General features: G+C 32.7%; 3 protein-coding genes across 4 annotated transcripts in view; 2 read left to right on the top strand and 1 right to left on the bottom strand.

Moving 5' to 3' along the window:
* The first annotated feature begins 1,322 nt into the window (after window positions 1-1,322).
* LOC108741590 (MORN repeat-containing protein 4 homolog) lies at window positions 1,323-3,603 on the top strand. 2 transcript variants are annotated; one of them, XM_018476448.1, is made up of 4 exons: window positions 1,323-1,466; window positions 2,472-2,658; window positions 3,266-3,327; window positions 3,442-3,603. In XM_018476448.1, the coding sequence occupies exons 1-4, from the start codon at window positions 1,448-1,450 to the stop codon at window positions 3,600-3,602; spliced, it is 429 nt and encodes a 142-aa protein (XP_018331950.1). In that variant the 5' UTR covers window positions 1,323-1,447; the 3' UTR covers window position 3,603. The 2 variants fall into 2 exon arrangements, with proteins under 2 accessions (XP_018331950.1, XP_018331941.1); XM_018476439.1 differs by having other exon boundaries at window positions 3,266-3,375.
* A 257-nt stretch (window positions 3,604-3,860) lies between these two features.
* On the top strand, window positions 3,861-6,028 carry LOC108741809 (male-specific lethal 3 homolog). The gene is made up of 10 exons (XM_018476747.1): window positions 3,861-4,053; window positions 4,116-4,184; window positions 4,235-4,344; window positions 4,577-4,820; window positions 4,881-5,035; window positions 5,094-5,243; window positions 5,314-5,517; window positions 5,575-5,708; window positions 5,761-5,845; window positions 5,910-6,028. The coding sequence occupies exons 1-10, from the start codon at window positions 3,952-3,954 to the stop codon at window positions 5,962-5,964; spliced, it is 1,308 nt and encodes a 435-aa protein (XP_018332249.1). The 5' UTR covers window positions 3,861-3,951; the 3' UTR covers window positions 5,965-6,028.
* Window positions 6,029-6,133: 105 nt separating this feature from the next.
* LOC108741801 (formin-J) overlaps window positions 6,134-17,814 on the bottom strand; it is a 90,693-nt gene continuing 79,012 nt past the window's right edge. The window contains exons 4-22 of the mRNA XM_018476735.1: window positions 16,526-16,559; window positions 11,863-12,007; window positions 11,496-11,790; window positions 11,207-11,433; window positions 10,950-11,150; window positions 10,832-10,893; window positions 10,579-10,767; window positions 10,413-10,513; window positions 10,286-10,356; window positions 10,120-10,227; window positions 9,991-10,061; window positions 9,804-9,930; window positions 9,482-9,734; window positions 9,334-9,419; window positions 9,105-9,261; window positions 8,910-9,044; window positions 8,574-8,846; window positions 8,360-8,512; window positions 6,134-8,295 (exon numbers count right to left, since the gene is read on the bottom strand). Coding sequence (XP_018332237.1) covers window positions 6,638-8,295; window positions 8,360-8,512; window positions 8,574-8,846; window positions 8,910-9,044; window positions 9,105-9,261; window positions 9,334-9,419; window positions 9,482-9,734; window positions 9,804-9,930; window positions 9,991-10,061; window positions 10,120-10,227; window positions 10,286-10,356; window positions 10,413-10,513; window positions 10,579-10,767; window positions 10,832-10,893; window positions 10,950-11,150; window positions 11,207-11,433; window positions 11,496-11,790; window positions 11,863-12,007; window positions 16,526-16,559 — 4,346 coding nt within the window. The 3' untranslated portion in view covers window positions 6,134-6,637. The remainder of the gene's footprint in view (window positions 8,296-8,359; window positions 8,513-8,573; window positions 8,847-8,909; window positions 9,045-9,104; window positions 9,262-9,333; window positions 9,420-9,481; window positions 9,735-9,803; window positions 9,931-9,990; window positions 10,062-10,119; window positions 10,228-10,285; window positions 10,357-10,412; window positions 10,514-10,578; window positions 10,768-10,831; window positions 10,894-10,949; window positions 11,151-11,206; window positions 11,434-11,495; window positions 11,791-11,862; window positions 12,008-16,525; window positions 16,560-17,814) is intronic.

The following is a 17,814-nucleotide window of genomic DNA, read 5'->3' as shown; positions in this document are numbered from 1 at the left end:
AAGGAACTACGAAATTCAAAACAGCCTGCAAAACAATATCGAATTGATATACTATACGATATTGTAGTGTGCTAATAAATGTATATAATCCAAAATTGTTAGAAAACGATTCGAAAAACTTCGCTTATTAGATGAACCCTAAGCTAAAGAAACTATGGATTCCATTTCTTTCTCTTATTACAATGTGTAAAAGATCAGAAATAAAATGGGGTTGTAAATATTTTGAATATAAAATGATTGATGATCGTCAATAAAATCATTTGCAACTTTATTTTAGCTCTGATCTTTCACGCTAAGCAAACTATTTTGGCATCGGCCAATTAAATTTAATTTCCAATTAAAACGGCGACAAAGGCAAATAAGGAAGCATATAGAAGAATTATATGTTGCTAAACTGAAGAAACTATAACACAAAGATAGAAAAACTGCAATATTTTAAAAATGAGCAATTGCCTACAAAAATATTTTATACTTAAAAATGAGCAATTGCCTACAAAAATATTTTATACTTAAGTAAATGTAGAAAATTAAATAACTACTACAACAAAGTATCTATTTGAAAATACGTACTTTGTATTTAGAATTTAAAACACAAAGGGGAAATCTATTTTGTATTTTACATTTGAAATAACAAATTAAACAAGTATTTGCATTTTCTATTTAAAAATACTTTTAAAAAACCATTTTGCCCATCTCTATATATATAATCCAAGACACCTTAAGTTCTGTACAAATGATAATAAGTATAAAGTCATAAGTATACAATATCTCATATTTCAAAACTCATTGTATTCCGTGACAATAATACCTCTAAGTATACCATTTTACGTAGCCCAGAAGGAACGCATTTTTGTCTCTTCCGTTGGTGATATCTTGCCTAATTCAATTGATTTCGAATAATTTAATTTATCTTCACGGATATTTTTCATTCAAATAACCAGTGTATATTCCAAAAAAAATCAGTATTTTTCAAGAAAGTAGTACCTACTTCTCTTAGTCGTTTCCTTTGTTGTTTTATTATGCCAATCAGGTTTAAGTAAAAGTGAAGTAAAATCTTCTTGTCGAAATAAAATTAAATTTAAAAGGTTCTATGACGTAAAGGGAGCCTTATTGGTATTCATCAAGTGTGTTATCCGCAATCTAAATCTCATTCAACATGAAAAGTTGGGTAAAATAATTTGGTGTCGTGTGATCGTAAAATTTTATACATTTAAACTACTTATTGATTTAAATAAATTTCTTCTTAGGAGTTTTTTTAGGTAAAAATTGGAAATTTTAAAAACAGTTTTTACTTTTATCTGCTTAACTTTAATGATCCCTAGTCAAAGGTTTATGGAAGCCCGATGCGGCTCAGCATTTGGTTTATTAAGTTAGTTCCCTAATCCTGTTATTCTCGGCAATCAAATAATGTTTCCTTTCTTGGTATAGAGTGCTTTCTGCCCCCACAATGGAAAATATTGAATCAAGTAAGTCTTGATAATTTGTAATTATTATATAATGTCTGTATCTGCTTACTACTAATCTAATATTATTGCAAATTGTAAAAGCGATTAATTCATACATTATTTAACACCTTTATCGTGACATTTAATATATATTATACTTTCTTATTGATAAGCTGCAGTTTTTTTATTGTTTACTAGCTTTTCCCAGCGGCTTCGCTCGCAGAAATTAATATTGTTTCTCCATAAAACCTTTTAACTCCCGATTCACCCTTACAACGTTTTAATTTTATGTAATCTCGCCATCTTAAATTTCAAATGCAAACGTAGGAATAACATTTCATCCTTAAGGGTTGTTTTTTAAAAATTGCCAAAACACGTATTTGCTTAATTTCAACAATGAGCAACCTTCGAGTAAATCCAAGTACAAATAAAATATACCTCATGGAAACGTTGCAACCTCTTTTCATTTGATTAATAATATCAAACAGCATATATACCAAGTTTCAAGTGAATTCAACCACAAATAAAGGATGTCCCAAACAAAAATTGCAACACCTTGGAAGTTGAATTTTTTAAAATGTCGAGAAATTAAATGAGAAATCATTAAGACCAAGTTTCAAGTAAATCTGACCACAAATAATCATCATTTAAACAGTGCAACTCCTCTTCACCACTCTTCCGCCCCAACAGAGATTCAATTGTTTAATCAGCTTCAAAAGTAAATCGGACCAAAAACAAACCCCTTTCAGCTTCCTAAAGAGGTAGAATTTTGTAAAATGTTGAAATAGGTATGTATTTAACTAATTTTATATGAAAAAGTATTAAAGCCAAGTTTCGAAAATTGGTCGTACCAACTCAGAAACCTTCTTTGGCTCATGCACAACAACTTTGCTAAAGATCATCACATGATCAAATGCATAGTTCACGATTCTATAAAGGGCATACAAACATTCATTTTTATGTATATAGATAAAACTTTTTTTTAGTTTCTAATCGATACAGATTTTATCTAAATATTCTTCACAGATCGTGTTGCAAAATATGGGGGTCATCGTTATGGCAGAGGCACCGTGTATGTAGGAGCTTGGAACACAAAGGGCAAAAGGCAAGAAGAGGGTCATTTAGAACTTGCTGATGGAACTCGTTATGGGGGGTACTTTGATGACGGGCTTTTTAATGGAATGGGAGTTTTGAGCTTTCCGGATGGTTCAAAGTACGTCAAAATTATATTGAAATACAGGGTGATGGGTTTATAGTATTTTTATTTATTCTTTCGTCGTAAATTTTGAAAAGACTAATCCTATTTCAAATGACCAGATTGTTCTTATTGTGAATTAGTGGAGGCCTTTTTATTCGATTAAAGACTTGTGCAAAAATATTCCCTTCTGTTTGATAAAACGCCTCAGTATTTTTTTAATTCTTTACGTGTGGGAGGAAGAAAATAGAAAATTCAATTAGTGTGTAAATATTGGTTTATTTTTGTCACGAAAAAGCTTCGTAGACATTTACCAAATAAAAAGAAAACGGTTTTATTTATCTTACTTCTGATACAAAAATATATCAGTATTTTGAGTTTTCAATTCAGAGACAAAACCTTGTAGCTGGAAAGAAACGAAGTTATTTTTATTTGTTTTCAATAAGACTAAATAGACTCCGAGAATAAACAAAATTATTACGACGAGTTATCGAATGTATTTACTTACGCGATAAGTATTTACTAAAAAAAGTATTGCCCCATAAAGTACAGTCATGTTCCATATGGTCTCAATAAATTTGTGATAAATAATATGTCGATAAATAATGACTACAAATAATTATAGGTATGAGGGCGAATTCCTAGAAGGATGGTTTCATGGAAGTGGTATTTTTTGGAGATCTGATGGTATGAGATATGAGGGAGAATTTAGGGGTGGAAAAATGTGGGGTTTGGGTATTAACTTTTTTTCTTAACAAATATTTCATTACTATAAAAAATTATTTCTTGTGTACGTGTTAGGTCTAGTTACATTCAACGATGGTACAAACGGGTTTCCTCGAAACGAAGGGTTCTTTCAAGATTGTAAGCTTGTTAAGAAAAGAAGGTGTCCAGAAGCGGTCCAAAAAGCTCAAAAAATAGCATTTATGGCAAGAACCCAGTTTGAAAATGCAGTTAATTAAACTTATATGTTAAAATAACGTAGTAAATATGTATGATTGAATAAATAGTTTACAGTTACTTTAAATATTGCTTATTTTATTAAAATAAATAATGGTTTAGAAATTAATAGAGCTTCAACACAATATTATCCTAGAGTTCTGAAAAAAAACCTTTAACCAGAATGGATTCGAAGCCTTCAATATTAGGCCACTTGAAGTGGTGTTTTCGAGTTTTGGGAATTCTGTCTCATGAGAAGAATAACGTCGAAAACTGTCGAAAACCATAATCATAATAAAATATGGCGCTGAATCAAATTTGTTTCAACAATAATATAGATTTAAATGCTCATTTTCACACGCTTTATTAAAAATGGTCTCTACAAGAGGTATCAAATTAAAATTTTATGAAGGAGAAAGAGTGCTGTGCTATGAACCAGATCCGACAAAAGCTAAAGTTTTGTATGATTCAAAAGTAAGTTTTCTAACCTCCAATTTAAATATTAATCAATTAAATAAATAATTCATTATTTACAGGTAATGGAAGTTATTGTTAATAAAGATCCAAGAGGTAGAAAAAATGTTGAATATTTAATTCATTTCCAGGTATATAAATACAATATCTCTGTTTTTGATACTAAAACAATTTGTACTAGGGTTGGAATTCTTCTTGGGACAGGTGTGTGGGAGAAGAATTCGTGTTAAAAGACACCGCCGAGAACAGACAATTACAGCGAGATCTTGCAGATAAAGCGCAACTACAATTGTAAGTTATACTGTATTGTAGTTTGTTATCATTTTAAATTATCACTGTATATCGTGGTTTATAAACATTCAGTCATATTACAGTGATTAAAGTACAATGTTCTGATTTACATAATCATTAATATTCATTATACAATTGTTTTAATCATGGATAATACGTTAAATAACATAAACTGGTAATTTTAATTTAATTAAATTTATATATTTATCCATAAATCCTCTTTTATTCTTAGGGGTGCATATTTATATAGAAGGGAAAGAAAGAAGCATAATCGTAAATTAAGTGATAGGATATCCCAGTTATCAGAAGATGGGAGTTCTGGTAGTCCGACTCACTTAGATTACCAGACAGAAGACTTGACAAGTAGTTCTGAAGAAGATTCTTCCATGGAAGAAGATTTGGTACCAGTTGAATTAACTAAGGATTTGCAGGAAGTTTTGGAAATTGATTACCATTTGATTCATGAAAGAAATAAAGTGAGAATAATTGACTTTTTGGTTCTTTTCAAAATTTAATTTTCTTTTGTTACATTATAGTTACATAAAATTCCTGCAGAACCATGCATTATTACAATTTTGGAAAAATATTGGAAACAGTATGCTACAAATCAAATTTACTGCTTGACAGAGAAATCTAATAGTGGCAGGTATAGAAACCAACAAAAAAAGAAACCAGAAGAAATTCAGAGAAAGTATGGTAATTAATTAATTAAAAACAGAACTAAAACTAATAACTACTTTTATTTCTAGTTTAAATGTTTGTAAGGAGGTCCTAGATGGACTGAGAATTTACTTTGATTTTACTTTAAACGATCTGTTGTTGTACAGGAAGGAACAAGGGCAATGTGAAACAGCTGCTGCTACGTTCATGTCCTCTATACCAACAATCAAACATGAAGTGTTAGTACGAAGAATGTTTATCGTTTCTATTTCTTACTTTGTAATTAATTATTTTTTTTATATACTTAAGATTAGTTAAAACAGAGCTGGAAGATTTAGAATACGCGCACTTGCCTAATATGGGGCCTGAAGAGGACATTCTTGAGCGAAATAACGGCCAAGAATTTACTGAAAGTAATTGTACACCTGCTAAACGAAGAATTCTCCGTTCTTATCGTTCTCAGGACTCTGAAACCAACGGCAACACCCCTGAATTGTCGCAAAATTCATCCACGTACAATAAAAAGACAAAAACGAATTAAGATTTTTTGTAATTAATTTATATTTACAGAAATGTTGAACAGGAAGTTCCCACAGCAATTGCAAAAATTGTAAATTGGAAGATTCTCCCAGATCATGTTTATTCCCAGCAGCCGCCCCCTCCTTCTCTTGTTTATGGGGCAACCCACTTACTTCGTTTATTCGGTAAAAATTATTTTTTAAATATTTACGTTTTATTAATTTGTATTTATTCTAGTAAAATTGCCTGAACTTCTTAATTCTTCGAGTATGGCTGACAATAAGCTAAAAGTACTATTAAGGCATTTGGATGATTTCATAGAGTAAGCGTTTTTCTTTTATACATTTTATTTCTAAAAGAAATAAGTTAATTTTTTCTTTCAACAGCTACTTAAGTGATCAAAAGGAATTGTTTGGAGAGAAGTATTACACAGAAGCTTAAAATAAAATGTACAACTGTTTAAAGAATGTTTGTATTTGGTAACAAATAAATATTGTAAAATTAGTTTTTTTGTATAAAAATATAAAAATGCGAACTAAGTCAAATAAACTGGTAAAATTCATTGTAAGTAGTGTTAGTTATTTTCCTAAAATAGTTAATAGTAATACTGTGGTGCAAACTGATATATATTTGTTTTATTATCTGCACCCCCAACTGACAGTCTGTATTAAACTAATTGTAAGTAGAAATTTGGTAATAACGTCTAATGACGACTTTAACTGATGGCGTATCAGCTTCTATTTATTCTATAAGAGGACACTTTTGGTTTTATTTGACCTTTATACCTTCCTGAGCACCAATGAGAAAATGTGGTAATACTTTGGAATTACTTACCCAAAAGGTGATAGAAATTATTACAAGTAATAAAAAATCGAGCTATTTACGATATTTTAAGATATGTCATACGGGTTTACTTAAAATTATAGCAAAAAAATTATTGCACCTATCTTAAATATGCTATGATTTTAAATGTTTTACGTATTAATATGTCTTTCCACTAATAAGGAAAGGAATACATTTATCTATCGTTTAGAATGACTGATCAAAAAATATTGAAATGAGAAAACACTAAAATGAATTAAAACAGTATATCGATACTAACACAATATTTTTGTTAATTTTTAAACCTAGGGAATAATCGTCCAGGCGTTTTTGATGACTGATTTGTTGATTTTGTAGTACTAGACGCTGTTGGTTTCATAAAAGACGACAGCTGAGCCTTTGGTGGCCTTGTAACAGATCCAGAACTTTGTTTACCACTGCTTCCTGGTTTAATTCCGTTCACCATTCTGGAAGCTGCTTTATTGATTGTACCATTACCACTATTGTTATTGCTTGGCTTAAGAGGCATCCTTTTAACTGTATTTGTAGACGCAGCACTGTTCAATGAACTTCTTGAACTAACTAAACTATTTTTGGAAGTCGATCGTTCTATATTCTTTTTGGTGCTATTGTCTTTAGATTCGATTTTTCTTACGCTTCCAGATCTTCTTGGGATCACGCTCTTTTTTGATGTTTCGTTAATTGTATGCCTTACAGAGTTCGACCTTTGGAAATTACGAGGTGGATTTTGGGTTGATGATGACGATGAAGACAATGACGTCCTAGGATTCGTTGTGGTTTTTCCAGAAATTGTTACGGGTCTTTTGGAGGTTTTAGCGTGAGACGGAGAAGTTGTGGAGGGTGTCTGAGGTACTGGACGGATTGGAGTTGGATTATATTCTGAGATTATTATCCTCGAAGAATCAACGATATCTGGTTCGTAATTACCACCACCAGATGAGGCACCTTGACTTGGAGATTCGGACATTAGACTTTGAGATTCTTCAAAACCTTCATCGTGGTCGTGTTCTTTACACTTTCTTATAGGAATATCTATCTTGCTCGACGATAAAGCGTCCGATTTAAGTTTAAAGCTACGATTTTTGTCACTTTCTTTAACGTTTTCGTCGCTTCCTTTTGATTTTAACGCTAGGAGTACGTCTTTCTCGTTAATTAGTGTCTGATTTCTGTTACGCTTATTAGAAGCATGTTTGGTCTCAGATTGATTTTCACTTTGGGTTTTGAGTCGGTCCTGCCAAGCTTTTAGTCTCGATTCTCTATCTAACTCAGGTTCTATAAGTAGAGTTGATGTTTCAGCTTGCATGGCATTGGTTTTCAATATCTCAGTTTCAGCCATTAGTTCTGGGGAAGCTGCTTCGTTATTTTCTGGATTTCTTTTGTATCTTCTAGTGCGCCTCGTTGCAGAAAATCGATCAAACTGACCATCACCCAATGAAGTATTGTTCTCCGGCTCTTCAGGACTACCCAAGGATTCTTTTGATGAGCGTACCAGAAACCTCCTGCATGGAGATTGGGCTTGAGGTTCCCTTTTGTCAACAGGTGTCGGTGTGAAAATTTTCCTAGTCATTGGAGGAGTTTCTATGTTATCTTGATCTATATCTACTTTGTTAGTACTTTGAGATTCTAAACTTTGTTGGGAGTTGGATATGGCATGAGGAATATTATTGAGATTTGTGTTGGGTTCAGGCATTACCGCAGGATCGCTAGGTTTACGTATGTAGAGTGTTAACTTATCAGAAGCAGGGCGAACACCTAAAGAACTGATTAAACTCTTTCTGCTGTCTTCTTCTGTATTTGGATCAGGTTCTGACTGAGATATTCGAGGAACAACTATACGATGCCTGTCTTCCTTAGTTGGTTCCATACTGTTAGCTACGTTAAGATTGGATTTACGCCACGCTGATTTGTCCTTCATCGTTGGTTGTGCATCTGCAAGAAATTTATTTGTCATTAGATCATATATGGCGAATAAATAAATTGATCATATATTAACCTTCAACAGTTTCTATTGCACCAACAACGTCAGTTTTCTCGAAGGTACTGGAAGGTGTCCAATCTGGATATACTCTACGATAGATCGATTGGCCTCCCGTGTACACTTGCTTTCCTTCTGGTAGAGTCTCCAAATTACTACTTCGTTCGCTTTCTAATGAAATAAAAAATTTATGTAATACTTATATACATTCAATTTCAAATTGAAATCTTACCTGAATCCATTTCAAGCGATCTTCTGTTAGTAATTCTTCTATTTTGTTTTCGAGCTTCTTCGTTGTCGTTTTCGTTAGCTTGTAGCCATGATTCGATTTTTTGTCGCCATTCTTTCGGTTTTGTACCCTCTTCAGTACTTGGTAAAACAGGTTTTGTTTCAGCCAAAGGAGAAGGTGACGAAGGACGTTCTCTTTCATTCGAAAAATCTGCCCCCAAAAGGTTTGGTCTTTTACGTGGACCACTTCCCCTCGCTCTTCTTGCCCACGATCGATCTAAGAAATAAAACAATATTAAAGATTTTTCGTACATCAATAAAGATTATTAAACATAGTTACCTAAACTGCCCCATGATTTTCTTTCGCGGTTGTTATCTTGACCCGAGCTTCTTAAGAATTCCATCAAGTTGCCCTCATCTTCTTCAGAAAGAACTCTGCTTCTACGTCGTCTTAAACTACCATTTGGAGTTATATCTGTAACAGACAATATTCCATGGTATTTAAAATTCACTTTTTTTAGATGAATTTTATTACCAGGTGATTTTTCGTCCTTTCCAGTGGCAGATGGGGTGGAATCACCGTTATTTTGTCCACTGAATGAACCTAATCGTCTCCTTGTAACCAGTGGCGAACCTGCTATAGACAGTTCGTCTTCGGACGCTAAGTTGCTGTTGCTTGGAACTCGCCATCCCTAAAAAAATATAATACGTAGAGTACCTACCACTATCATTTCAGTTTTAAGCCATAAAATAATTCAGATTACCTTTCGAATTGCGAAACCGCTTCTGGGATCGTATATCTGAGTATCAAACGTTCCTTCCGAGTCCGGAGTTCCAACCAAATTGCCCACTGAAACAAAATAGGTTTGCATTAGATCTTTTAAATGGTATTTCGTTTTTTGTATTTAATACTTTGTCTTCGTTTGTTGGCTATCAGTTCTTCTCGTTGTCTTCTTCTGGCGTTTGCTTGTTCTTCCTGGGCCTTTCTTCTTGCATTTTCGAAGACTGCTTGTTTGAATTTTGTATAAAAATTGTGGAATATTCGAAAGCATTCTTCCAGTTTGAACGAGTTGACGTCTTCGCAAAAGAAGTCTGCTAATTTTTGTCGTACGTTCTCAAGATTGCACATGTTCCGTTGAAGATTTGCAACTTCCCTTTCTGCCATCTAAATTAATGAGAAATAACGTAATTTTATTAAGAAAGAAAAATTTAAATAATAATCGGATATTTCTACCTCTAAAAATTCTATCATTTGAAGCTGTATTTCAGGTTCTGTTGTTGGCGTTTCAATTTGTTTTGTAATTTTTTTTATTCGGATGTCAAGAGCATTTATTTCATTATGGAGCTGTTCTACCGTGTTCCTATAAAGAAAAAGCGTATAATAGTTTTTTATGCGGAAAGGAAAATAAATAGCATCGTACTTAGCTGCCTCTTCCAAAATGCCAATGTTATCGGTAAAAGATAATAAATTCTTGTTACGTTTCTCAGCTTGCTAAAAAAAGAAATAATAAGTCAGTAGTAAGAAAACGGAAGGATTTTTGTTTTTTCACCATTGCAACAAAATGTATCAAATTCATATTTGGTTTATTGGCCCGTATGTCTGTTATTTTCTGGAGCGAAGACAATTTTACCCCAGCTGCATCACCTGCATATCCACCCTAAAGATAGAAATTCGTTACATCATTTTCGTAACACACATTTGGTACGTGAACTTACCGAATTTAAGAAATTTCCCGCTACGAGGATCATATAGAGCACTTCTTGTAATGGCTTGTTTGTCATAAGATCTAAAACAAGACAAAAATTTGAGAAATAAGAGTTAAGATATTAAATTTCTTTTCACCTTCCGCTGCGGCTTTCATGGACCTTATGCTGGGTTCCAAATAATTCATGTTCGAAGCAAATTCCTCTTTGAGAAGCATACTTTCAATGCGCAACTTGTAACTGAAAATAAAGCCATTAGAAAAAGAGTTCACAATAGATCGTGTGTTTATAATAAAAGTTATTACTTGGAAAGACTAGTAAGTTGCATTAAGAACTTTTCGGCATTCCCCAGTTTATTATAATCTCCAGTAAAAGATTTCAGCATATCCAGTTCGTCAACTTCTGGAAGAATTTTAAGAAGTCCTTTCAGTTTTTCAGCCCCTATATCGTCATGTTCTCCATTCTTTATGAGCTGTACAATATCCTCGTTGGAGCTACAAGTAATAATGAACAAATAACTCATTAAGCTGTGTAGGAATACTTAGATATTGTTATTACCTTCTGAACTGTTTTAGAAAAATGTTAACATTTAAACTTCTTTTACCATCAAGAAGAGTTATCTAAAAGAAGAATTAATATTAAAGAGCACTAAACTATAATATATGTAGGTTCGTACTTCGGAGTTGTCTTTTCTCATTCGTCTTTCAAGAGTGTCAGAACTACCATCACGATTTCCTAATTTCGGAGAAGAATTTGCCGAAGACGGTGGACCTGGTTGACAAAATAGTCCTTCCATTTCTGACCAATCCATATCATGAAGTGGTGAATGTTGGTGATTGTAAGCCAACTGTGTCCAAATATTTTGTTTACCTACTACCTAATGGAGTAAAGGTTTGAATAGATAGTCATAAATTTCATTGAAAAGTCACTTACTTTATGACTAGGGATTTTATTCCAATTGATCGTTTTCATTTTAATTTTTGGTTGAGGAGTTTCCTGTTGAGGCAATTTCTCTACTATCTTTTCGTTTTCATTAGCTTTTGATGCTGCTGAGGTATTTATTTTTTGCATTGGCGGTGGCGGCATGGGAGCAGGAGGTGGTGCGCTGGGAGGGGGTGGTATATTTGGGGGCGGTGGTGGAGGTGGCGGTTGACTCGGAGCTAAAAACAACAGTTGCATGTGACCTCCTTATTCATTCATAAATACAACCAAATTGGCTTACTGAGATTTGGGGGCGGATGAGGCCCTGGGGGTGGACTTAGGGGCATCGTATTTAGTGATTGTCTTCTACTTTGATTTCCTTCTGAGCGATGCTGACAAGGGCAGAAGAGTTTTGCTGCTATACTAGGAGCTCTGAGGAGTCGCGAAGCGTCTTCCCTGTTCTCCAGCAATGTTGCTCTGTGTACTAATCTTTCTGCAGTATCCCATACGATGTCACTTATCGCTTCTTTCGGATCTATTCGTAATAAATGTTGTAAAATGCTTAGGAATGGGATTTCTTGCGGAGTATCGGCGACCTGTTGAATATTTTAGAAGAAAAGATGAAATGGTGAATGCGCCGGGTGGGTAAGTTTGAAGTGTGGAAGTACCTGTTTTAAAATAGCATAGAACACGTCTAAGGGTGAGCTAAGGTCAACCCCATGGGGACCTTGTAAATTTGCATCATCACTTTCTCGTTGCTCATCAAAAACATCTAATTGTACCGCCAACTCTGGTTCGGCCTCAGCACATTTTCTGCAACGAAATTATACATACATGCATATCTAAAATTTCCAAGTAAACAGAAATGAAAAACAAACATCTAGTTACAGGATTCCAGATGGGAAATGTTTTTCTTTCATTGTAAAAAAGGTCCAAATTTGAAGATTAAAGGCTAGATCAACGAAATCAAGTATATGGATAATAAAAAAGAAAAAGGCAATCATTTACGGCGTAATTTGTGATGTTGAATCCAAATATCCAAATCTGTTCCCAAAATTGCCTTGGCACGTCAAAATTTTTTGAAATTCTGTTATCAGAACACTAAAAGTACTTACATTTTTAAATCTTTTAGAGAGGACTATTACGTGAAAGGACAGAGATATCAAGAGAGTTAGTCATTTCCGAAGTATCTTTATCGCTGAAATAAAATCTGGAACCGTAATTGCTACAGCGAATCATAATTTTAAAATATTTTAACTAGTAATGTCACGAATATTCGGTTATTGTTCGGTATTCGGTCTATTCGACCACTTTTCTTAATATTCGGTATTCAGCCGAATTACAGCCTAGTATTAGGATACCAATTCATCGAACAAAAAAAACCGCATATATTACTCAAAAATGTGTTTATTTGAATTAACAAACATTATATTATTTTTTTTTAATACTTAAAGTTTATCAGAGGTAAGTTATTAGGAGTAAATGATTCCATTGACTATACACCATACTGCTAGGGGCCGATAGATATATTTTAGCAAATTTAGTCAGATTTGTCGAATATTCGATTATCCTTTTGTTTTCAATCTGCTATAGTAGTGCGTTATTTTTCAAGTTCCTTCTTTTTTTCAATGAGTATCATTTAAAATGTAAATCTAATAAGATATTTCAAAATGTTTGAGCGATACTTTAGCGATTTTCTAATTCAACATCAGTAATAAAAAATAAGTTAACTTCTCCTTTCGTGATTTGATCTTTTATATCATGTAGTAATGCCTACAAAACAAAGAATCAGCGCCGCAACATTTTTCTCTGAATATTATGTGCCAAAATGAAATTGTATTACATATTTATTTACTGACAATTTACTGAAATCGTTATACTTAACATACTCACTATAATTTTATAAAAGAATGTATAAATTCAGAACAACAATTAGATAAGTAACTGCCTTCTAAAACGTTATACATATTACGTCTTTAATTTGTTCGGATTTGCAATACATTTTCTTTTGGTTACTCCGGATAAGTCGTTCACGCGCCATTCGTATTTGCAAACTTGTTTAATTATCATAAACAAGTTACCGATTACATTAATTATGACAATATAGTTAATGTTTGTTGTAGGCAAATATGTCGCCGGTTATCTCGTTTTAATATGTATAATATTATGGGAGGCACGGCGTTACTTTATTGTTATTTAGGTGACAAATACAAGTTCCGAGAGTGAATAGTCTTATGAACATTAAATAAAAAACGGACGTATTCAACAACTGCAGCAACATCGAATAAAACAATCAAATAGTTTGCAGTCTCAAACTAAAGTGACCAAAGATTCTACACCATTGCTCCTTACACTATGGCGTTTTTGAAAAGTACTTGACAACAAAATGTCTAAAAACGTTTAACGAGTTTCAGACTTTCAGAGCCTCCGCAGTGGCGTTAAGTCCGTCCCGGACGGTGGTTTTAAGGGGAGGCAAACTGCAGTGCGTTTAATTTTTATTACACTAGATTTTTTGGCAGACAATCAAAGTCCGCACTGAAGGCACCTTTAACGCATATTACACCGATTAACCTCCGCATCGGACAAAAGCATTGAAATATTTATTAACTACGTAAGGCAAACTGAAATAATGTCTTTTTATTATTCCCTTTGAAATTAAATTGAATAAATTTTTACTTCTGCCTCACCGTAAAGTAACCGACAACCGCGCATCATTCGCGTGAGCCATCTGATGCTGTGATAGTGCCGTTTTTAGGGGAGGATTATGCTCAGTGGAGTTGTAGTCCCAGGCCTCGTAGTAACGGCGAATACAATAAAAGTTCCTTATTCACAGTTTCCTTATTCGCGTTTTCATTATTCGCGGGTGAAAAAACTGCAACCCAGTTCCTGTATTCGCGGCTAAAAATTTCATTATTCGCGGATGCAATCGGTAAACAGAAAAGGATTCGGTGTCACTTATTAAGGGAATTGACCGCAATAAACCGCTCGTGCCTAGTGTGAATTTTTCCGAAAACATGGGTTTCTATTCTAAACATTGTGACTTAACGCTGCGAGATAAATATCTAATTTTTTGTATGATAACAGACAAATGTTCACACTAACTCGATACGTTTTTGGTTTTCAATAATATGATCATTAATAGCTTTTACAAGTGCTTAAGGTTGATGCTTCTTGTAGGACACGTATTTTCAATAGAAATTAAAAAATTAAAAATGACCTTCGACAAGCTTTAGAACAAAGCTTTATCTATCTTACTACAAAATTTCAAACCTCTGTTCCAAACATTAAACTCATGATATCTAGAACCGATAAGCATGTTTTTACTCTACGGCGCGTGTACTATTGAATCCCCTTAATGTATCTTTTGAGTATGTAATGTTGGTATGTGCCGAAGCGGCTTTTATACAAAATCTAACCGAGTGGACTACTTTCAAAATTCAAAACAAGAAAAAATCACTAAATTTTTTAAACTCTTGCCTAAAGCTGATTATAAGTATTAATTTTAATTGCGAATTTATCAATACATTGATTTTATTTTGATACATATTGGTTTTATTTTGAAACTTTAGAACGTATCCCCTATGATTCCATATTAATTACCATTCCATATCCACGGTTTCTATATTCGCGGCATATTTATGGAACGTATACCCCGCGAATAAAGAGCTTTTACTGTACTCCAATTCAATAATGTATCTTTAATTAAATCTATATTAAAAATTGAACATTGCCATATGTGTATTTATGATAGTATAATTATTATTGTTTAACGTAATTATTTTAATAAATAATAGCATATTTTACAGGAACTGAAGATAACAAAAATGGCAATTTATTTAACAATAAGTGCGGTTTTTATTTCATTAATTCACCTTCGATGAAATATAGAGTCTTAAGGTGGGGAGGGGGGTTATTATTCATTATATACACATAATATTTATCTTCTTGATACGCATTTTAACAAGAAACTTTTCATTAATTTCCCAAAATTGCATTTAATGTTTTTGTGTTAATGATGGCTACAGTTGGATCATGTTGTGGTTGACAACGTAAAAGTATGATTAAAATCTGTCTCTTGTGACCATAAGCAAATTTGTTCCGAGAAATTCGTCTAATAAACTTAAAATTAAATTAGCGAACAGTGGACCCAAGTCAGGAATTTAGAAGCCAATTAGTTTAAATTTAGTACAGATTAAGGCGTCTGTCAGAAAATGCTAGGAATAATGACTTCGTTGATAATAAAAATATAAGCTTTATTAGGAATTTGTCTGAAGTTCAGAAGTCAATAAGACTAACACCAATTTTGGTTTGCATATTATTAAAAAAAAAAATGAGAAAATCGGTTCAGAATCATCAACAGTAAAATACCAAATAAAATTCATTAATTAAAACAATATTTAATGTAAGTGGTTTTTCTACGAGCAATTAGCCAAGTAGTGCGTAATGGGCCTTTTTAATGAACGGAAATAATAAAAATTTTTATACCATTTTAGCGGATAACATAGACATTTCGATACTAATAAATGAAAGTACAAATAGTGATTTATACTAAAGGAAGTGAATCACTGCGTATGTTGTACATTGTCAAGATTTTTGCTATTATAATAAAAATTTTAATTCGTCTGTTATTAATCATTAAACACACCACTAAAACCCATTGTTTAACTTATTACCTAAGTAATTTATCGAAAATGATTTAGTATCCATATAGTTCCATATTCAACAAATAATTTTACAGGATGCAGCTAACCGTAACTACAGTAAATTATATATTTATATTGTGTTTTCGATGAAGACATTTTTATTGTGTATTTCAAGTTAAATTCAGGAAATTTTTCAGTTCAAATTTAATAATAATCAATATTTTTATTCATATATGCAGTCTCGACAATTAAGAAACTCTATTAAAACGTTATACATATTACGTCTTTAATTTGTTCGGATTTGCAATACATTTTCTTTTGGTTACTCCGGATAAGTCGTTCACGCGCCATTCGTATTTGCAAACTTGTTTAATTATCATAAACAAGTTACCGATTACATTAATTATGACAATATAGTTAATGTTTGTTGTAGGCAAATATGTCGNGAGAATTGCATATCTGATTATTATTAATATTTTGATTTATATGAATTTCACTCGATTCATATCGATCGATCGATGGAGACGTTGTCAAAAATCCTTCTTTTATTATTAATGTTTCACCGAGTTTACTGTTAATTGTTGTGCATTCTGCGTACGGATGTGTGAACGTGGAAATAAATACATATATACATAAGTGCGTTATAAAAAGCGATTACTTAGAAATGATTATTCCTTTAAAGACTTACCGTAAGTGGCCTAGCACCGGAAGTAAGTGACATCCTGAAAAGAAACGAAACACGAATTTAAACAAATGACTCAATCAATGAACTGAATGGTAGTAAAGTAAGTGTATGTCAAATGGTTCTTCTGTAGGCATTTAATAAGAAGTCTCGGCCACCGTCAGGCCGTTTGACATGCCCTGTTGTACGAAGAAACAAAAGACATTTCCGTTTGTTTGTTTGTTTCAAACATGTCACAGGCCCCGTTTTCATAGAAGAAAACTGTGAAAGACGCCTCAAGAAAGTTAATAGAAAATGCCATGTCCACGCAAAATGCATTTCTATATTTGTACAGGGTATTTCAATTCCTTGAAGGGAATAATAAGCATCAGTACTCACATAAGGATTCAGCAACAAAACTGCAATATCCTTACAGTTTATGGTAAAGTCCCTCTGTTCCTGTCGGTTATCATTGCAGTTTTTACAGTTTTAATATTTGCTAATTTAACAAAGATAAATTCTCAATACATCTGTATATCACAAACCTGTCATGAAGAGACACGGTCAAACTTATGCAAGATCTTTTAAGCAGCTTTTCACTTGGGTAATTATCATCCTCTAAATAAAATTAATTTTCAAATAGAAATAGACAGAATCTTCTAAATTGCAAGTAATCTGTTATAATACCTATCTATAAATTTGCGGAATAAAAAGAAGAACCTACTATAAACTCCCACCTATAATAACGAAAAATCTAAAAAGGACAGTTCCTTCACGTGCCCGAGATACTTAAAATTAAACTGTAAAGTACAAAAAACAAATATTACAAACTAATAATTCACATTCTAAATTCATTAAAAAAAGTTTGAAGACTTGCAGAAACAGTAATAAGGTTTATATTGGACAAACATGAAAATTAAGGAAAAAAGGACTCTAATACTTAGAATATCTAATTCACGAAAAACATAAAAATTATAAACATTTTTAAAATTTAAATGTTTCGAATAAAAGTTACAAATTAGACGTTTGACTGAATAAAATAATAATTCCCCACTATTGAACTTCTACTGTGCAATTTCATCCTACCCGATCACACACCAGCAGTATTTAAGGAGTTTCAGGAGTTACAGTGTGAAAAAAGTTAGTTTTGCACAAAAAATATAGTTAATAACTAATTGCACAAGATATCTGCAAATATTGATTTGTTGAATTAAATAAAATATTAAATAAAATAATTCGAAGTGGTCTGTATTCTGTCGAAACTGCCAGACGCGGATCGCGATTTCGATCTTTTTGGATCTCATCAGCGCGTCGCA

The sequence above is a fragment of the Agrilus planipennis genome, unplaced genomic scaffold, assembly GCF_000699045.2.
Source record: "Agrilus planipennis isolate EAB-ADULT unplaced genomic scaffold, Apla_2.0 scaffold24, whole genome shotgun sequence".
In the NCBI taxonomy this organism is placed as follows: domain Eukaryota; kingdom Metazoa; phylum Arthropoda; class Insecta; order Coleoptera; family Buprestidae; genus Agrilus; species Agrilus planipennis.
This window is presented reverse-complemented; position numbering and strand designations above follow the sequence as displayed.